The 23,180-nt window shown below is 34.4% G+C and overlaps 1 protein-coding gene across 3 annotated transcripts in view; it reads right to left on the bottom strand.

The window, feature by feature from the left end:
* The window catches only part of LOC118265219 (chitooligosaccharidolytic beta-N-acetylglucosaminidase), a 33,208-nt gene that overhangs the window by 9,775 nt on the left and 253 nt on the right, over positions 1–23,180 (bottom strand). Inside the window, exons 1-6 of one of the 3 annotated variants that reach the window (XM_050706183.1) lie at positions 22,505–22,620; positions 16,726–16,775; positions 14,454–14,584; positions 8,154–8,284; positions 7,098–7,203; positions 4,388–4,548 (exon numbers count right to left, since the gene is read on the bottom strand). In XM_050706183.1, the coding sequence (XP_050562140.1) occupies positions 4,388–4,548; positions 7,098–7,203; positions 8,154–8,284; positions 14,454–14,584; positions 16,726–16,769 (573 nt within the window). In that variant the 5' untranslated portion in view covers positions 16,770–16,775; positions 22,505–22,620. Of the gene's footprint in view, positions 1–4,387; positions 4,549–7,097; positions 7,204–8,153; positions 8,285–14,453; positions 14,585–16,725; positions 16,776–22,504; positions 22,621–23,180 lie in introns of those variants that run through there. The other 2 variants (XM_050706185.1, XM_050706184.1) reach the window with 2 other exon arrangements.

The following is a 23,180-nucleotide window of genomic DNA, read 5'->3' as shown; positions in this document are numbered from 1 at the left end:
CATTTTCTACCAGTCATGTTATTTTGGGTCTTATGAACTATCGATTTACCAAATTTTAATGATAGTAGACGGAAAATAAATCTACAATCGATCTACACCGTGTGTCGAAAGTCATGGGTTCGTTAATCTTGCCACTTATTTCGATACCTATAACACATTAAGTATAAACAAATATTTATGGACTGGGTGTAGATATAAAATTAACGTATGACCGTAAAAATAAGGAAAACCTGAACCAGGTATAATTTATAACAAGATGAACACCTAAATCAGGTATAAACAAGATGAACAGGCCTTCTACTAAATAATATATACTATCTATACTAATATTATAAAGCTGAAGAGTTTGTTTGTTTGAACGCGCTAATTTCCGGAACTACTAGTACTGCGGAATTTAAATAATTATTTTTGTGTTGAATACGCATTGCATATGCATTTATCGAGGAAGGCTATAGGCTATAAAACATCACGCTATGACCAATAGGAACTAAGCAGAGCGGGTGAAACCGCGCGGAAGTAGCTAGTATCTAATAATGATGTACTTAAATATTTTACTAATTTATTTATATGTATAGAAAACCATTAGCTATGTAAAAAATACCAAAGACCATAGTTAAGTTTCATACGTATTATAATAAAAGCAAGGCATTTACATGTTTTCATGGTTAGCACTGTTAATTAGAACAAATAGGTACCTTTGAGTAGATAACAGACAGGTGACTAAAATAATTCATAATAATTATTTACCTTATAATAATTGTACATTTACCTTACAGTAAATTTTGCAATATTAAACTATGTAAAGTAATTTGCGTGTCTAAATAATTGCAATATTTGAGAACCATTGGACCGAGATCGAAAGTGTTGTGCGTCGATATACTTTTGTAAATTAAATTCAGTCAGTTTAAGACTTTCACTTGCGCCTGCGACTTACTGTTTGAATGACTAACATTGAGTTTAAAATAATTGTTACTTTGTTACTCTGACTAAATGATTTATTTAAACTAAGTACTTATACATATCAGTGTCAACTTATTTTGATTTGGTTTTGAAAAATATCGACGTTAGCGGAAGATTTGCCTTTATCAGTTTTCTATTGGCAGTCAAAGACTTAAATTACTGTAATAACTACTAATCTCGTTAAAATGGCTTTTAAATAATTTAATTTACTGTTTATGTCAATACACGAAATACAATCCAAAGGCCGCCTTACTAAGCTCACGCTCCATACTGAGAATTTTGAAAAACGCAATACCTACTTGCTCTCACTTGGAGATGGAACCCGAATCTCTTCTAACTACATCGAACAACCATTTACAATATTTGTCGTATGTTTAGTATTTCAAGAGAATACAAAAACAACTTTTAAATACCACGCATTTACTTAGTACTCACTTATCGTTAAGTGCAAGCAAACAGGTGATGACCTGAATAGCACCAGTATACGGCTTCAAAATCCCTACTAAGACCAGATTATGTTATTAGAACAATTAAAGTGTTAAATACCTAGTATAACTGATACCTTTGGCCTTATAAACAAACCTTGACATTCTCTACTTAAATAAAGACTAAAAAACTATTGCAAAAACCTTTTACAATAACAGTAAAGTCATTGCCCAATCTTTTCTTTTGTTATAGGAATATTAGTTACATTTTTATAGATCTTATTTTAGACCCAGGGTACGAAAAAAGAACCTCATACGGTCACAAAACTTTTTTTTTGGGACAAGCCCGCCACCACCTCCCATACCGCTGCAACTCCTGTAAGCCAGGATCTACAGTAGATACAACCTTTTACAAGAGTAAAGTCATTGCCCAATCTTTTCTTTTGTTATAGGAATATTAGTTACATTTTTATAGATCTTATTTTAGTTACGAAAAAAGAACCTCATATGGTCACATTTTTTTTGGTACAAGCCCGCCACTGCCTCCCATACCGCTGCAACTCCTGTAAGCCAGGATCTACAGTAGATACAACCATGAAAACACCGGAACACTGAAGTCCGGCGCATCCCAGGGAAATGAATGACTGTCTTGGATCCCGCAACGAAACAAATCAGAAGATGTTATTAGAGGAGAAGAAAAAGAACGGTCACAAAAGCTATAATCTCCAAAAATTATGATGCTATTAAAAAAATCTCAAAAAGAAATATCTACCTAATGCTAAATTCCACATCAAAATAAGGACCCCGAAATAAAACTTGCAACACAACAAAATAAAAAAAGCAGTTTTGCAACTTCAAATATATTTTTTTCACATAAAAAAGCGGTTTGGAACCTATTCCAAAAGATATAGAGGGTTACTGACCATATAATGGCCATTTAATATAATATAATATAAGCAAATACCATCATCTACCTTGATTCTTGATCCTGAATCGTATATGCTAATGTGACAACTCAGAGGAGTGACAACTAACTCTCGGGTCCAAACCGGTTGGTTTAAATATAAACTTGTACCCAGCTGAGGTTAAGTTGTGCCTTAAAAGGACTAAGGATTCTGTATAAGGAATGAAAACGTCTGCAGGGATGAGAAAGAGGTCAATGAACTCTTCAAAGAATACTCCTTGAAGGTTTTTTAATACTTTTTCCTGTAAGCCATAATCTGTAGATCACTAGTTTCCATTAGGTCTTATGGTCAAATACTCAAACGTCACTAAATTTTAAGACGCTCTCAAATATAGTTCTGTCCCTACAAATTCTTTGTAAATGACAGAGATAGCACGACATTTAAGTACCTATAACTTTAATTTGAATAGCATTTCAGTACTCGGTTGTTAGTCTCCTCGTTTTCCTTCTCCAAAAAGTAAATCGCGAAAACAAATTCAGTCAGATGCGCCTCGACACGCACAAAATCTCTTAGATTACAAAATAATATTGACTGAAGAAGTAGGAAAGACATTAAAAAACAATAAGTCAGGCAAGTCTTTAGCTGAAGTCAAGTAGTCTAACCGCAAGACGGCAAGACTATTGATCATTGACCGTCGCAAAATTTATAAGCACCGAATATTCCAGAAACTACAAATAGAATGCCATTACTCAGTGAACTACACGTATTAACAGCTGTTACCTAATTAATGAGGTGCAAACACAACTTGATGACGCACCTATTTTGTGATTAAACTCCAATAACATAATAATTAATACAATAAAATTCGCACCTTAAAAGAAAACTAATTACCTATAATAACCTTATCATCATCAGCTGGGCCTTACTCTGCTAGTACAAGAGGGACGGAGCTATACAACCTACATAGCTCCGTCCCTCTTGCACTGCTCAATGATCGACCATTCTGACACAATTGTAATAGCAGAATAAGGGCCCTGGAAGACGTCTACTGCTAGACAAAGGCCTCCCCCTTAGTCCTCCACCCCGAACTACAGTAGCCTTAGTACGAGTTTGCTTTGCGTTTAACGAGAACGCGTCCGGCGCTTTGATTGGTTGGTTAATTCGCGCCGACCAATCAGAGCACCGAATGCGCTCCTGTTTCGTTGTCGTTCAACATAAAGCAATCTTGTACTAAGGGTACAACTTGCCCATATTATATACTTACCTATAAACACTCTTTTTCATCTTTTGATAAGCAGTGTTTAGATATTTCATAGAATAACATACCTATTTATGTCGATTTTAGCGACAGAAAATCTACATAGTCCCTAACGCAGTTTCGACGTTTTGGAGTAGCAGTTAAGGTCTATATCTACTTGTTGTTTCGAAACCAAGTATCGTTTTTTAACCCGTGGTATGCCGAACGCGGATCTACGCGAGACACAATGTGTTTTCTATTGTGTCTTATATACCGACAGACAAGAGGTTAATGCAATGAAATTTTACTAACATACATTAAATAGGACAAGTCGGCATAACAAACAGAGATAACTTAGAGATTCAGCGACCCCACAGTCAAACCATTACAACGGTTTTGTGGGGCTTAGTCTATAATAATGTTACCTGTGTGGAAATGAAATAAATTAATCTATTATATAAAATTAAGTCGGGTTTTCCTTCCTGACGCTATAACTAAAGAACGCACGAACCGATTTCCACGCTTTTGCATTCGTTTGAAAGGTCTCAGGCTCCGTGAGGTTTATAGCAAAGAAAATCTAGAAAAACTTTCAAGAGAAAAGCAGAAAAACATGGAAAATCATTGGTGGCGAAACGGAGTTCGCTGGGTTTGCTAGTCTATTATATAAAAATAAGTCGGGTTTTCCTTCCTGACGCTATAACTCCAGATCGCACGAACCGATTTCCACGGTTTTGCATTCGATGGAAAGGTAACGGGTTCCGTGATGTTTATAGCAAAGAAAATTAAAAAAAAAAAACAGAGCAGAGCAGGTGGCGAAACGAAGTTCGCTGGGTTTGCTAGTAATAAATAAATAAACTTACCAGCATCTGATTCCTAATGTCATCGTAGACAACGAGTTGAGAAAGGGTCTCAAGTCCGTGTCTTACTCCGAAGAACGTGCCTCCCTTGATGGTAGCGTTGATACTATCTGAAGTTACTTCGATACGAAGGGAGTAACTCTCGTCCATGTCCAACGAAAATTCTGCACAAAACATTAATAGTTAAGGTCTAAAATTCTAAATTTAAATAATGGATGAGCGATATTGAGTCTACTTTCGCTTGATATCTTCAAATATGGAGATTCTGTCAACCTAACCAAAAAAAATACTTCTCGAAACACTCTACCAATGAGGAAAGCATGATTCATGTTCATAAAAGTTATCTTCTATGTAAGAAGTATTTTTTTTAATCCTAATAAGTACCCATTACAATAGCCATGAATTTAAAAACAATAAGTTGCTAACCATAGCACAAACGCTAAAAAAGATTTTACTTTACGCATGAATTACTTAACAGACATTGTTACTATAGCCGGCTAAGATTTCAGTTACCAAAACACCATTTAGGCTGCGGTTCCACTGACGCGGACTGGAGAGGAGCTTAGCGGTGCACGAATTGACCAATCACTATGCTCGAAATCTTTTCCATTGAAGCGGAGCGGAGATTTGGAGCATAGTGATTGGTCAATTCGTGCACCGCTAAGCCCTCTCCGCCCCGCTCCGCGTCAGTGGAACCGCAGCCTTAAGCCCGTTGGGAGCATTGTCTTCACAATAATTGTCATGTTAATCACGAACCCACGCTAGATTTTTTATTTTTATACATCATCTGGCGCTGGATCGAACACCGGTTCTTGTGTCTACCATCGATAACATAAACATTATCTCACTCCAAAGGATGTTGACCTTACATTGAATTAACTATGCCTACGTCATGTCTAAATGTAAATTACTTAGATAGAATTCATTTAGATACAAATCTGTTCATATAAATCGCATGACAATGAAGTGGTAGGTGCCTATATTGCACACACAACGCCATTTACACGTATTTTTCCCTAAAGAAGTCAGTTTTCTGTGTACCCTTCAAACATCTCTTTAGAATGCATTATGCATACTACCTAGCTACTTAACGACTACTGTCTCTACACTATAATGTACGTGAGATCGAAACTATAAAATAAATGTATTATACAATTTCTAACTAATAACATGGAATATAATTTAATCCAGTATGTTGTAGTACAACAGAGTAGAATTACCGACTTTTCATTTGACTAGGGGCCTGATTAAAGAGTTTATCCTAGCCAGTTTTCGGAAGGAATATTGTCATGAGTTCTAATTAATAATTGATGACGTCTACTTCTTGTATTGTATTTTTTTTATTATCTGCACTAGCTACTCCCACACAGACTCGCCGGCTACCTGATTCTTATAAGTCGTAGCGTGATGCTATATGCCATATGCCCAATAGCTTTTCTCGACAAATGGACTATCAGCGTAGTAATCGTGTATAATAGTCGTGTCGGAGATATGCGCGTTAAAACAAACGAACAAACTTCAGCCTTATAATATTGGCTTATGAAGTTGAAATAGAAAAGTGCATAGGACTTAACCACCGTGTTACCGTTTCGCAAGAGTCGCTCGTCGTGCGAGGCGCGGTTTCCTTTAGAAAGTCAACAAAACTTGTAACGAGTTTGTTTAAACCTAGAGGAGTACTTCTAAGGTTAAACATTTTAACTTTGATGTGTTCAAAGTCAATATTTCCAAGTATTATGGCAAAATTGATGAACATGACGTTGTGGACAGTTAGAGTCAAAGTTTTTATTTCAATGAATCCTAAATAAGGCACTTTTGAAACGTCAAATTAAATTGTCCGTCAGTTTATCTGTCAGTGAAGCTAGATACTTGTTCCAAAGTGTAGCTCCGTGTAGCTTTCACTGACGGACAGAATGACAGACCATTATTTATTTCTTTATTTGTAAAGTACCTATTTACGATTTAAAAATTGAAACTAAAATATAAAATTTCGTCTATCGTAAAAAAAACAGTTTTTTTTAGGTGGAAATATAAATATCGTGTATCGTAAAGTATATAGGTATAATTTCAGGGCTATTAGACGAGTTAATTGATTTGATTGACGAACTTTTATAACTCTTTTAGATAAAAAAATATTAGAATTGTACCCTGACTCCATGCTTGTATTGTATCCTGGCTCTGTCACTAGGACATCATATAATCTATATATTAATACGTGATGCAAAAACTTTCGACCCATTTTTACGAAAATTACGCGGACGTAGGAGCATAAAATTTGGTACACTTATAGTTTATGTGTAGGAGAAGTGCAGAACGCTAATATTTTTCAAAAATAATGCTTATAAAGTACATTAAATCAATAAATAAAACATTACACACACTACCATGCATAGTATCGTATTTGACAAAACGTCAAAATTGACAAACATTGCGATGATATTCTCACGTCTCATATGAAAAGAGGTTTCTCATTGAAGGAGGTTTGGTTATTCAAGATGCGTCGGAATATATTAATTTGAATTTTACAAAACGAATAGCAATTCGTTAAATAAAAATTATCCTTGAACGTATGTTAAGTGGTATTGTAAATTAAATCGTATATGGTCGAATTTCGACCACTAGGCGACCACTAGTATAATAAAAATAGTTGTACAGGTACTTTAGACAAAATCGAAATCAAATAAGACAAGTCATTGATAAAAGTTAATCAGCTTACCTTTGATATTAGGGTTTTCATTGTCAATTAATACTGACACCGGTTTCCCCGTTGGTTTCGGGGTTACACCCCTAGGTATCGCCTTTGCCAACAAATCCTTGAATCTCTGTTGGAAGAAACATTACCAAAATTACTTTAAAATTTGTTAACTAATGCTGGTTAGCCTTTTTCTCATCATATTGTATCAAATTAACTAAAAATCACGGTTTACTCACGGAAATTAATGGACAAAAGCTATAAATAAAAAACAGTAGGCTGCGCGACGTTTTGTCGGGGCGTCTGCGCACGCTACCGAAACTATTTTGAGCTTTTCTACATTAATTTACTTGAGTAAACTGTGATTTTTAGTTAATTTAGTATGTCTCACGATAGTCATTATAAAAATATATTGTATCAGATGTAGATTCAGATCAATTAGTCCAATACTCAGTTTTCAATTCAGATCAGTGTTTATTCAATTGAGAACCAAACACAACATTATTATACTTACACACCTCCTTTTTAATTACATTCAATTTATTTAGCAGAATTTCATCAAAATATTAATTAATCAAAAGCAGTTTTTTTTCATATAAAGCTTTTTTTAAGATATTAATAAATCTTAGCACTTATGTAAAGTTCTAAGATTAATTAATATAGACTCGAAATAACTGTCTTAGTGAAAGTTAAAACATTTAGTTAAAATACACCGTAGAATAATTAAAATAGAAAGCACATTAATAGGTATAGACAGTTATAATTAAACGGAACTTTTTTTAAGGGGGGAAGGCATCTGATGACTCCTCCCGCGAAGGGCAAGGCGAGAGGAAAGTGTGAAACTGTTACTGACTAAAAACCACCGCGCTCCTACTCCTACTTTTTGAGCCGGAGCTCCGGTAACCCGCTAGGCAGTGCGCAGCTATGAGAGATTTATAGGGCTATCAAACAGATGACGGAAGCTGTTATCGCATCGTCCTTCCCAACTAGAATAATACCATTAAAACAATTCTACACATAAATATTCCCATTATATAAGTAACTTCACCTCTTTAATCAAGTAGGGTAAAAGAAACTTACGTATCCAGCATTCTTCATGTAATCGGATGATCGTCCTCCATTGACCACATTCAGCTCCACCTTATTAATGTTGATCTTGGTCAAGAAGTTGCCCAGATCTACGTGTCCAGTCGGCCGTGGCCATAGTAAACCTGCAAATAAACACAAATTAGATAGAAGAACGACTTTTCATTGGAATATAACTGCCTTAATAAATTTGTAAAGCTCCCTCAAAAATTGCAGGGCAATGCAATACTACATTGGTCGAGTGGTCGCAAGTGCGACTGCCAGACAAGGGGATCTCTGGTCCGATTCCCGGATCGCGAAATGAGTTACTGTGATTTCTTCGGTTTTTAGAAAATTTTACAGTAGTACCGCGGAGTCTGGAATTATGCCCAGTTTATGGCAATAGGCTCACCCTCTACCCTATTACATGGGATTTATAACACAAGTGATGAAGTGATTGTACCTTGCACAGTATTATTACACGCCGTAATGTGCACCTCTGTCTACCCCTTTGGGGATAAAAGGCGTGACGATACGTGAAGAATTTGTGATTGATTTTGGAACTACAAAATACAGGACTAAATTTGACTGGGAACCAGTTGTAACAGTAAAACATTTTATTATGTTTTAAAATCCAATAAAAACAAAGCTATTAATTATAATCTATAAGGTAAAACTTCCATACAAAATGTCTAGCAGAAAGAAACAAGTTTTTACAATTAAAAATTATTCACAAAAAAGTTGTATCGCATATTATTTGCAGAAATGACATTTCGGCAAGTTCAACTGTTAATTAATTTCCATATTATAAGGATACCATTTATTTATGTTAAAAAAGTGATTATGATAAATCCTACTACTATTATAAAGGCGAAAGTTTGTATGGATGTATGGATGTTTGTTACTCTTTCACGTAAAAACTACTGAATGGATTTGAATGAAACTTTACCACAATATAGTTTATACATCAGAATAACACATAGGCTACAATTTATAATGATTTTATGTAGTTTTGGTCATAATATAACGATACGTGCCAATTAAGTCAGAAAAAATCTTCCATCTGAGAGCTATCTTGGCGTACTCATGGAGTTACAAAAGGAAGATGTACCGCAGGATTGTTTGTCTTAAGTAGATCTAAATAAAAGTCCGCGACAGCATATATCTATCTTTTATGTGCAAGCCAGTACAAACAAAATTGTGAACCATAAATCTAATTAAATTTGGTACTATTTTACAATGCACATTTAGTATATAATTATCAAATTCTTATCAAAATGAATACATTTTTCGGATTAAGTATTTAATGTAGATAAACTTTGTCTTTCACACTAAGTAATAGACCAAATTCTACGCGAGCGAAGCCGCGGGCAAAAGCTAGTCTTCTATAAATATAATGAAACTGTAGAGATGTTATTTCTGTACATTGAAAACATTTAAAAAATAAATATTAGGGGTTGTTACTAGGTAAGTAGATACTGAACCCAAAGTGATTAAAAAATTGTTTATTTGTCGGTCTGGGCTGTACAACATATAATACCCGCTTGGATGCGTTGTGGGTGTGTGTGCGTGTGAGGGTGCGAGTGCGGGTGTGGGTGTGTGTGCGGGTGCGGATGCCGGTGCGGGTGCGAGTGCGGGTGCATGTGCGTACCGGTTTCCCTTGGCCCCGTATACGAATACGGACCCGAATGCTGCCAGAAAAGCGAGCAAAAGCTAGTTGTAGATAAGTTCACACTTTATCGAAAACGACTCTAATTTCCATTGATAGATAGTCCATTTTACAAATTACTATGTCCTGTCGAAATTAAATGTCAGTTTGTTACAATAACCTCGAAAAACAAGATTGAAGAATGAAATAAAGGTTGAGATCATCGATAGCTAAATTAAATATTCGAATATTGAGATATTCGAAAAGATGTTAGCTTTTATTTTTGTCAAACCAACTCGACTGTAGTATAGCTATGCAATGTCTTACCTAATTCCTTCATATTTGATTAAATATTATTGCATGGCATTACACTTTTTATTCGCACAGTGGGTAAAGGCGTAGGTACGCTGCACATCTTAAAATGCCAACTTTTCGCCAGTTATGTTCTAAGATAACAAATATAAGTCCAAAGGCGGATTACCTAAACCTAGAGAGCGCCCTAGGCAAGCACCTTATAAGCGGCCCTAATTTTTTGGCACCGTCGCCACTTTATGGGCAGTTGAATACTCGCGTCTCGTGGCGCCTCTCTGTAACCTAGCATCCTTGGAACTTGCCCATAATATATGTATAGATAGGATGAGCCTTACCTAGATTATTCTAGATTAAGTTCTACCTACTACTGATAATTTTACAAAACCTTCAACGCGGCTTGCGCATAATGATTAACTACATTATGCATCAAAACTGGTTGGTCGGTTTTCCAAAAACTACAGTGATTCGTGCTCATTGCTCATGTATTAAAAGAGCAGCTATAACCTTATTACATTAAGTATAAGTACATTAGAGTAAGTACAACAAAACTGAATGAATAACATCACCTACCTACTAAAATACAATCATATATTTTATATGAGCTTATCTCATAGTTGCAGAACTGGTACAATGAGGGAAACGGGTCATTATGGAGTTGATAGGCGATCAGTTCGTGCATTATGTTATAGTCTAGGTCCAATAGGTTTGTCTACATGTTACATATTAGTACTGTACGCATACAATTTAGAAAGCGTGAAACTTTATGGTGGCTTAGTTATGTCGGTACTGAATAGGTCAATGCACTACAGTGCCCATAAATTGCTATCAGTGTACATACATACAATTTTCCCCCTTTATTTCTGTGTAGAAGTGATTTATATTATACTGCATCAAAGAGAGAAAAATACACTTCGGTTTGCCTCCCTTTGACGTGGTCCATGAAGAAGGGAGAATAGTTCCAGTCAAGGTATACAACTTGTTCGTCTCTTTTCAGGCAAAAGGACTAGAATAATATGAAGAGTTTGTATACCTATATTTCCATGTGAGAGCTCATCAAGATTGGTTTGTAACCGACTTTCTTTGTCTACCAAGAATGTCCTTACGTTTCAAGTCTGTATATTACATAATTAAATACAGTACCAACCGACTATAAAAAAAATCTTTTTACGGGCTGAAGTCATTCACAGTCACAGAATAATCCTTGAAATACAACTGGCTGCCGTACAACGTGTAGCGGGTTCGATTCCCACACGGAGCAATTCTTTATGTGATTTCGGGTCTGTGTGTCATGTGCATGTGAACTTGTATGTTTGTAAAAGACACATGAAAAATATTTGTGGCATAGTTTTTAAAAAAAAAAAACTCGCCACAAGCTGGACATCACTATGCACAGTCGTACACAACTCAACTAGCCTAAGGAAAATAATTATTCTAATGACATAACTACTTGACAAGCGATCGATGATTAACGAAGAGTGCAATCACCTGGCGACAACGTAATTACTCAGTACCTATGTATATTATGCAGCCCGGTTACCCTTGCGTGCTTCATTTATTTAGCGTGATGACAACTTCATACACATTTTCCTTTTAATATACCTACTTATTTCTGAATGTAGATTGTTTTGTTAACCATTTTCCTTAAAATGTAATAAAGGACTTACCTACTCATAATTTTAAATTAGAGTGGATTCAATGCTACCATATCAAGCGTAATATAATTAGTATCCTATACAACGTGTAACAAAATACCCATATACATCAAGAAGCCCTGATGTATACAGGTTGAATAGAATCTCTACACAAAGTTTCAGCTTAAAATACGTTTAAAAAAAATTAGTACCAAAACTTGGTATCGCATAGTTCTTGATTTCAAATCATACAAACGTGTCACAACACTACAGGGGTCACTCGCTAGTATTACGAAACATTTCTTCTGTCAATCTTATCGCCTAGTACCTGTCTACCTAATTTTGACTCGCTAGTATTACGCGATTGGAAAAATTCATAACTTGGTACCATGAAAACATGAGTTTAAAAATCCCTTCCCGTATCGTTTGTTATGTTATCTAGAAACCGTGCACTTGATATGTATACCCCCTTTTTGTTACACGTTGTATACAGCTTATGTCCTAATAAGCAATCTAGACGCGCATTCTCTGATCCGGACTGCGGACTACCTAGCGACCTAACTACCTAGCAGATACACGCACAAACTCACAAACAAGTAAACAAGACTAAAGTACCTATATATTCTTACTATAGGTTGATGCTTGATGCCTAGATTTAGATTAAGGAACATATTTTCCCAATCTGAGAATTTGAAAAGTATCAAATTGAATGAAAGTGACAAAAGTTAGACAGGAATGCATAATTTCGTGCATCGAGGACACTTTAATCGAGGGCAGATAACATAAGAGGCTGTCATGTACCGTGTATCAACAACAGCCACTCGGTAGTTTTATCGTGAAAACAAAGTAAGTATATTATCCTTTTCTCGTTATCATGATAATCATTGACAGCGGCCTCCATTTTTGTTATTGATCTGAGGTTGATAACCGGCCGCGTTTTCTTTGCTTTTCATTTCAATGGTTTCTTTTTGGCGTTACATTAACTTATACACAGATAAATAAACATATCCATATGTTTCAGTCTTTGTTTTTAAATACAGCCTGATTTTTTTTATCACCAGCTAATTTTTTTCTGAAAGTTAGGTATTATTGAAACATTGCATTTTTCACACATTAAACGCTGTGATGGTCACCTGTGATCGACGACGTTAGCGGAGGATTTGCCTTCAACAGTTTTCTATTGACAGTCAAAAACTAAAATAAAAAACAAACTTTTTACAAAAAAAAACCCGACTTCACTGAAGAAAACCGGTTAAAAAGAACACTTAAATGGTCAAAATAACTTAATTTAAAATAACTTTATATCGTAGGTCGGTGTTAAATAAGAAACAAACAATAATGAGAAACACCGCCTTTGAAATCAAAGTCAATTTGATCCTTTTACATCCTTTTAACACTAGGTAAGTCCATCATCGTCTTCAGTCTACACTATACATATAGCTGTGTTATGTAGTATGTCTGTATGTATGTAGTTGAGAGTCTACCATAAGTTTGTCTTTGCATACAGGACAATGAACTCGCATATACTCAAGTCAGGTTTTTATTTTAAGCTTAATATTTTTTACAATACGCCCATTTAATGTTCAACAGGATCTTTATATGCAAGCAACTCGTTTCCCCTACCTAATACAATGCTACAATGACTAACACAAATGACAAACATCTACCTGATATTTACGAAAACCTGTTCCGTATATTGTCCCGGCCTGACATATCAAAATAACATTGCGTGTCGTTAATCGATTCAATGTATCTTAACGATTATAAAATCGATTGCGAGCATAGAGCATTGAACTAGAAATGAAACAAGTCATAGAAAAAAAATATCGTGTTCGAATTTTAAATTGTAATTGACATTAGACATTTTGTGCCGAGAGTAATAAACAAGAATTCTTTTTTTCTTTTAGTTTTTTAACTGCAATACTGCATGCTATCTTTGCAATACGTAACTAACTAGTGATTTATTGTTTTTATATATTTTTTACTATTTCTTGATCTAAACATACTGTAACATTGTTCCACATATTATCGATAAACAAAACATTAGATTATGTTCGTTTATGTGAAGTGTGTAATGCGAATAGTTATAGCAAGTAGATATTAGAGTTTAGTTTTAAATTATTGAAAATCGAATATTATCATAAATTCACTATTACTTAAGTAGGTACATGTAATGCGTATTTGTAGTACAGATGAACCACACACACAGGTACAAGTAAGAAAAAATGCAAACATTTAGTGTTTGTCATAAAAATCCACGATTGTATTACATCATTGAGTTTCGTTTCGTTCGAATTCGTATTATTGGAATATTACAGACCAAAATATAAACTTCAATCCGCGTATCACTGTGATATAAAAACTCATAATAAGTAGACAGTCCGTAACTGTTTGCTGAACCTACTACGTTACCAGATATGTCGTAGTTTCGTTGCTCATACGGAACATTCGGTACAACTCTTTGTGTGATCCAGAAATGATTGTTCTTATGTAAATTTCTGGATGTTTGATAAAATTGGAAGTAATAATAGCTCTCAATCCAAAATCTTTGAATTAACATCGATTTCTGGTGTTAGTGACATGATCCATCCAGTTTTTTTATAAGTAATTGCCAGGGTAAGATGGTTTGGGACCTAGGACCCTGGCAATAAGGTTGCTTTTATATGTTCAGTCCCATGTAGTAAAGGATGAGCTGAAGAAGTAAAGATGATCTTGCTCACTTACCGAATTCCCCACAGAACATCTTGCAAGCTTCCATGCTGAGGACGGGGTCCTCATTCTGAGGGGTATTGCGGGTCTTGACACAATTATTTTTCTCGCACACCCATCGCCAAGTCAGCTCTTCGGCAGACACACTATAATAAAGAACATAAAGATAATACCTATAGAAATAATACTGACTATATTATTATACTAGCTTTCGCCCGCGACTCCGTCCACGCGGATGTCGGTCTTTGCGTGGATTTCTCCATTTTGAGTAACTCTGACAATGATATCTTATAAATATCTATTGGACTCAAATACGGCTAGGCCCATGATAATTACGGAAATCCCTCTACTGCTGTTGAGCTCGCGTTCTGGTATAAAAATGAAAAATTAAGATTTTTTTCTAGGTTTTTTTCCAGGATAAAAAGTATCCTATATTATGCCCAGGATAATAAGGTATATTTATACCAAGTTTCATCGAAATCGGACCGTTAGTTTTCACGTGATGCCTGAACATACAGATAGACAGACAGACAAAAAAAATTTAATCACACATTTGGGTTTGGTATCGATCCAGTAATACTCCCTGCTACCTATTTATTTTTTCAATATTATCAATGTACAGAATTGACCCTTCTACAGATTTATTTTATGTATAATAGATTGTCTGTTTCGTTGGTCAGTTGCGCAACTACCAAGCTAGGGGTGTCGGGATATATTATGGACATGGCAGGTAAATAGCACAAAATAAACAAAAAAATCACGGTTTACTCGTGTAAATTAATGGAGAAACACTCTACGCGCGGCCCGACGTTGCCGCGTCTGCGCAAGCTGCTCATGATGAAGAGTCCCTCTATTAATTTACGTGAGTAAACCGTGATTTTTAGTAACAGCACAAAATGAGCCCGATTTATGGCAACAGAATCATGGAATTCAGAAAAAGAGTTAAAGAGCCGTTTTGACTAACCCTTCAAAAGTTGAAAGGCAGTAGGTATAATTAACGTATTATAGATTATACAGAAAATAAGGTGTAGGCTCAGCTCGCCCCTTGGATCTCGCCCCCGATTGCCTAAGTGCATCAACTCGCCCCTTAAATTATTAGATACTCCAACTCGCCCCCGATTGTTGGTTAGTTAAAAGTACTGTCAGCACTCTAAGTTTATAAAATATTTAAATGAATATTTTTTTCTTAAAACTTCAATAATGCCTTGGGATTTAATAGTGAAAATTGAAATAAAACTGCATGTGTAATAAAAACGGGGCGAGTGGAACATTTTAATCGGAAGGGGCAAGATCCAGGGGGCGAGCTGATACTACACCCATAAAAGGTCCCTTTTGTTACAGTAGGTAAGCCAGGTAATAAAACTATCACAAGTGGTTAAATTACTTACTAGTTTTGTTTACTGTACATTTTTCTGAATAGTTATACCTTTTTAGTTAAATTTCAAAGGGAATGCCGCAAGGGGCGAGTCGATGCATCAAAATAATTATTTAATTGTTAAATTTTTCACTCGCCCCGTAAAGGTTTTCGTAAGGGGCGAACCACAACTCCAAATTAATAAAAACGGGGCGAGTGGAACATTTTAATCGGAAGGGGCAAGATCCAGGGGGCGAGCTGATACTACACCGAAAATAAGTACAGACAGATGTTCCTGGGGCCTACTCTAATTCGAACGAATGAACGAAAAAACTTCGCAGATTGACATGATATCATGACCTAACTGACGGACTTATAAGATTTTTAATTTTCATGCCCCGTCAACATCCCTATTTCAGTAGTTACTAAACATAACACACATGAATAACCCTACAAAAAATAACAAGTCTCCTATCACTTTCGCTACATCCCGTCACATCAGACCCTAGGCTAAATAATAAAAAACAGTTAACCGCTACCAGGACATCCTCGCCCGTCCAGCAATATTTATGGGACTTTTATACCCTGGGAAAGTACGCACAACACATTACTGAAGTCAGTACGCTTACTGCCGCACTCAGAGACATTTAATGATTACTTAATCCAGTCCTTAGCAATTGTTTTCTATACAAAATCATCGCTAAGAAATAGTTTAAGTAATGATTAAATGAGTACGCCGGTTAGTATGAGTTTGCTTTACGTTTAAAATAATCGAAGCGAGAGCGCGTTCGGCGCTCTGATTGGCCGGCTCGAATAAAACAACCAATCAGAGCGCCGATAGTGTTACCTATTCTTATTTCTGACAAGTATTTAACAAACACACTAACAAAAGGTATTGAAGATTTAAATTAAAACAAATATTTCTGTACTCACCATATTGTCAACAGAATGGCAACCACACACCTTTGGAGCCACATTTTAATCTGTAAATAAAGAAAACACAAACATTAAAATGCTATCTCTATGATGATAAGTGATAAGTTATCGATTTATCTTTTAGAGTTGAAGAAACTACTTATAATCAATTGAGATCACACTATTGTGATAAAAAAAACAATACCTTTAATTTTATTGTAACTTTCGTGAGACATACTAAATTAATTATTATGTTTGACGAGATAATAGCAACATAGGCATATTATACACTTTATTTTTCTCCCGGATACCCTTGAGGAACCAAACACTACATAAATGTTCTTCTAACAATTTTTATTACATTGTCAAAATAAGTCAAATACAAATGACTTCGCTGTGCTTCTGCTGCGCAAGGTATCGCTGTGGGTTCGATTCCAGTTCGACACATCTGATCCACACACAGGATACACAATTGCTCGACAAACGTCCTTTTCATAATGGGAACAAAGAACGCTGGTATGGACTAAGGATAATTATTTTAAATAAAATTTTCAGTAATGACCTCATGCATCACAACAATATTATGTATCAAATTAATTAAGTCATAGTTGGCTTATCTGTGTAAATGTTCAATATAGGCAGGTAATTGATTTAATATACCAACCAACGGTAAATATGTAAATAGCTAGTACTTCGCGTAACTAAGCAATAAAAAAAATTACAAATACCATAATTATATGACCATAGATAATAAAAAAGGTGGTGACAAATTGACATGTACCGAATTCTGTGTTCTATGAGTACATACATATAATAGGTACTAGCAAACCCGGCGAACTCCGTTTCGCCACCAATGATTTTCCCTGTTTTCCTGCTTTTCTTTCACGAAGCCCTTTTTTTGAGGGGGGACAATCATCCAATGACTTCTCTCGTCTTGGGCGAGGGGAGAGGGAGTGCCAGACTCTACCTTCCCAACGAATACATAACCGTAGAAATCGATTCGTGCGTTCTGGAGTTATAGCGTCAGGAAAGAAAACCTGACTTATTTTTATATTATAGATTAGGTACATAGGTAGTTAATTAATAATTATGTACATAGGTACTGTCGGATGAACATCTACATTTAAGCTGAAGAGTTTGTTTGTTTGAACGCGCTAATCACTGGAACGTCTGGTTCGATTTGAAAAAATATTTGTGTTTTTTTATGGAATTAACCAGTCAACGAGCAGATTGAGATCTCCTAATGGTAAGCAATCGCCGCCGCCCATGAACACTTGGATAGTCTATTTATCGAGGCAGGCTATATATACATCACGCTACAATAAATAGGAGCCAAGCAGAGCGGGTGAAACAGCGCACAGTGTTTTAGAAACCCCGATTTTGTCTCATGCCCTTTTTATTGTTAAAATCGTTAGTATATATCATTCTAAGCATTACAGCGAAAATCCAGCATCGATACGACTTTTAGTTTTGCCAAAAAAAATATCGAAAGTCTCCCTATATTCGGGTCCGAAAAATCACAAAAATGTAATTATAAAATAAAATATACAATTATTAAAAAAAATTAAAATAAAGTTAAGTTGGCATTCAAAACAAGAAACATTCTGTCCATTTTTGGAATATGTAATGTTAATAGATTATGAAATAATCATTGTTTTATTGTATTTCTTTTATATTTTTTATTTCAAGTTTAACGCCATATTAGATTGAGATATTTATATAGTATACTCTTCATACGTTAATCTATCAACATAAAAAAAATCACAATCTAATTCCGCGTTATTCAAAAGTTATTAAGAGTTTTTGTTATATCCTGATAATATCCGGACTTTTTAGACTTAGGGTTGTCACAAAACTAAATCACAAATAAAATCTATATATTAATACGTGATGCAAAAACTTTGGACCACTTTTTACGATAATTGCGCGGACGTAGGAGCATAAAATTTGGTACACTTATAGTTTATGTGTAGGAGAAGTGCAAAACGCTAATATTTTTCAAAAATAATGCTTATAAAGTACATTAAATCAATAAATAAAACATTACACACACATGCATAGTATTTGATCGTATTTGACAAAACGTCAAAATCGATAGACATTGCGATGATATTCTCACGTCTCATATGAAAAGAGTTTTATAAAAGAGTTTGAGTTAAATAAAAAATATCCTTCAACGTACGTTAAGTGGTATTGTAAATTAAATCATATATGGTCGAATTTCGGCCACTAGGCGACCACTAGTTATTATTTAATTCGCATTCCCATTCGCGTTCCGCATAACATTTGCCTTCTATTAATTGATTTGCTTTTAATTTATTGACGCCATGTCAACATAGTAACCCAATAAAAAAAAACAATATGTTATGTGCCAGTATTTTTAAGTTTAAAAAACTAACAAATACAGGCACGGTCTATAAAACCTAAAAAAGCATACTTTAATAAACATTATAGTATTAAACGTATTTTTGGGTTTTTTGTCAGAGGATGGCTGTGTTTTTTAACCGACTTCAAAAAAGGAGGAGGTTCTCAATTCATCGCGATTTTTTTATGCATGTTTATGTACGTTTTTCCCGGAGACGACTGGTTATATCTTGAAAATGTTGTAGTTAAGTAAGAAGATCCACTGCCGGCATTAGCGATTAGTTTACTGAAACCTGTGAATGTCAGTGTAGACAATACTCCATACTATGAAGATGACGAAAATTTAGTTGTTTCGAATGTAAGCGAAGAACCATAATACTTTTTCTGACATGCGTCTTAACCGCCGATAAAAAGAAATATAAATCCGGATATTCGGAGGTGACAACCCTAACCAAAATAAAAAAAATCGAATAACTTTTGAATAACGCGGAATTAGATTGTGATTTTTTTATGTTGATAGATTAACGTATGAAGAGTATACTATATAAATATCTCAATCTAATATGGCGTTAAACTTGAAATAAAAAATATAAAAGAAATACAATAAAACAATGATTATTTCATAATCTATTAACATTACATATTCCAAAAATGGACAGAATGTTTCTTGTTTTGAGTGCCAACTTAACTTTATTTTTATTTTTTTTAATAATTGTATATTTTATTTTATATTTACATTTTTGTGATTTTTCGGACCCGGATATAGAGAAACTTTCGATATTTTTTTGGCAAAACTAAAAGTCGTATCGATGCCGGATTTTCGCTGTAATGCTTAGAATGATATATACTAACGATTTTAACAATAAAAAGGGCATGAGACAAAATCGGGGTTTCTAAAACACTGTGCAGCGCTTCAGTAGCTAGTACATCCTTAATATATTATCTACATCTACACGAGCTGCATTTCCCCCTTACTTAGTGTAAGTAGGTACCAGGTACATAATCATTTCGTTTGCTGATAACAGTTGGATGTAAATTCATTAATAATTTGAAGCAGTACGTAATTAAAAACCGAAGTACCTATTTAATCGATTTTCAAATCTGATTGAACTGCTATTAGTAAATACCTATAATATCAATACAAGACCGATGTTTTACGGACGACATTAAATAATAGGGTTGATGACGGGGTATGAAAATTATAAAACGATTTAGTCAGTTACGTAACGAAAAATATTAGATAAGTACGTATTTCTTCCTATTTTGTCATATTATAAGACATATAAATACTTTGATAAAACGAATCAAACTTAGGAGGGAGCCAATAGGTATGTCATTTCTACGTATAAAACGTAGCTAGGAGTGACGTTACGCGACATTTGAAATCAATATATCATCGAAAGTATCTGTTTCCGTAAGAAAACAAAAAAAAATACGGACTAAAAAATAAATTAACTGATCTCAAAATTTTAAATCTTTAAATTAGTATCGATTATCGACAGAAACTCCGTAGGAATGTACATGTGTACTAATTATAAAAATGGATCTCGATCCACATAATAATCCATTATTAAAACCGGCCATTGATGGATTCTTTAAAATTAAATTGATTAAAATTATTTACCTATTTGAGCATTGACAAAAGCATTAATAATTTTACAATAGGAACAGCAAATATAGAGACTGTTGTATGTCAGACGTTTTTTTTTCTTACACCGCATTCTAGAATTATATTAATCTTAAATGCCGTGGATGCATTTGGAAACACACATTTTTACCCACTCATCACACCCGGAACAAAGATTTGTAAAAACCCAATAACCTTAGGTACTACTTGGCCCTTTCTCAACTTGGTCGGGTAGGATATTCAATTTTAACCAGGTTTGACTATAAGTATGTCAGTTTCTTAAGAATTCCATTCTTGGTTAGCCCCAAACTCACTAGTTTCGGATTTTACATACACCTTAAATATAACTCGGGGTTTTTCTTGGGTCTTTCCCTCGAGCAAATGTGCAACTTTTAATAAGAATAATATTAAAAAATAAGTAGTAGATAACAAAATTAAATAAATGTATTGTTGAGCCCTATTAAAGTCTTAAAAAAAATATCCAGGCACCATGATCAACTATGTTCCATGTATGAGAACCAACAACAAAAATATGAAAAATATTTTAAATCTATGTTGTAAATGCTCCCACACATTAGATACGTACTTTCTTATTTTGTCGTATAGGATAACAATACTTATATAAAACGAATCATAATTTAGGAGTGAGAGCAAATACATCATTTCTACGTATAAAACACGTTTTATCCAAATCCGAAAATGTCACGACATTTTAAATCGCTACGACAATTTGTATATTCGAATGTATCTGTTTCCTTAAGGAAATAAAAATATGTTTAATATGTATCTAATGTTCTAAATAAATCTACCAGACGGACATTAAAATAACAATTAGTCATCTACTCTATTGACCTTAGCATAAAGATGGCATAAAATAAATAAATAAGTTTCTGTTCTCAGAAATCGTGGTTTGACTATGTATTAAAACTTACGAAGACAAATACTTACGACCTTATATTGTCGTGAGTAAAAGTAAAAGTAACGGAAATCTAGGGCGTCTAATACAGACATGTGCAGTAACAAAAAATATTTGTAGGCACAGAAATAAATCGCACGGTATCAATACAGGCAGACATTCTATGAAATACTTATGAGTAAAGATCATTAAAATTGATATTATTTATTGATTAAAACAGTTACTGTTAGAAAAGTATTTCGAGCCTTGCCTTCGGCGCTGCGTGACTTGATTTAATAACAAGACAGAAATCTTGAGATACTTATGTAGATAATAAGACCAAGTCATGTTTTTTGCTTGTCCATACTGCCTAGTTCGAATTAATCGTACTAGTACATAATCTAACCATAGGTGTCTTTCACTGGAATGTATATCATAATACATTTTTTTACAGAAAAACAAATCACCTTTTTAAATTTTAAACACATCAAGAGAGACTAGAAACCTGTTAATAACTTTTTTTATTTTCTTTTATTAGTCTCCAGTCTAGACCAAAGTCAATACCTACGTCTAGTCATTAATTATTTATGTTTTTTAGCAAATATCGACGTGACCATCATTAGAATAAAGTTTAATACCTTGAAGATGACCTTAAACTTAAGAAAATTAAGATAGATTTTTTTCCTTTTTTTTAGTTAAAAGCATTTTTAATTAAATATTGATTTATATCCGAATTTACTTATTGAACATTCAAAGACCGGTACCTATGCGTCAGATATAAAAATAGCTTTTAAAGGAAAACATTTTAAGCAAAATCTGTAGAACGGAATCGTTTTAGTTTTATTTCTATTCAATAAAATTAACTTGGTCAATAAAATATCGTAAATACTAAGAACAATATGTATACGCACCTACACGTAAAGATTACGTCCACACTGCACCGCGATAGCTGGAACAGTGGTCGACTGGTCGTCGACGCGATTTCGCGCCAAACAAAGTAATGTTAACGCAAAACTTGTTTACACCGCTATATACCTAATATTGTAGTTATAGCTTGTACAGCGCATAAATTTAGTACGCTTATTACCTGCCTTGTTAATAATATAAAGATTTTCTTCAATTTGTTGCAGTAAAAGATTTTTATCAGCACCGAAAATATCAAAAACTTTTCACAAAATACTTTTATTTCACCATTTGCTGTTACAAGTTAAAGCAATATTAAACAATAATATGCAGAGTAGTCAAACATAAACATAATACCATTTAATTTTGTTGTCGGCTGGTCGTTAGAAATGCACATTCACCCTCTGGATTACCCAGTTCTAGTGGTATTGACAGACTTCGTTCTATTGTCCATTACTGAGAATTTATTATATTACGAGGAAAATCAATTATACTTTTCTCCGTCTGGGATCGAACTCCAGATACTTACTTTCGACTACTCGACCATCCAGGATTCCAAGGACTCAAAACTATATTATTATGAAAGTTGTAGCAAAAATACCTTGTTTCCGTATTAAAAAGTCACTATCATCTAATTTGACAGTTACTCGCAGTTGTCAAATTTGTTTTGACTTTTGATTGCAT

The sequence above is a fragment of the Spodoptera frugiperda genome, chromosome 28, assembly GCF_023101765.2.
Source record: "Spodoptera frugiperda isolate SF20-4 chromosome 28, AGI-APGP_CSIRO_Sfru_2.0, whole genome shotgun sequence".
NCBI lineage: Eukaryota > Metazoa > Arthropoda > Insecta > Lepidoptera > Noctuidae > Spodoptera > Spodoptera frugiperda.
The sequence above is the reverse complement of the archived record's forward strand: the minus strand, read 5'-3'. Positions and strand labels throughout refer to the sequence as shown.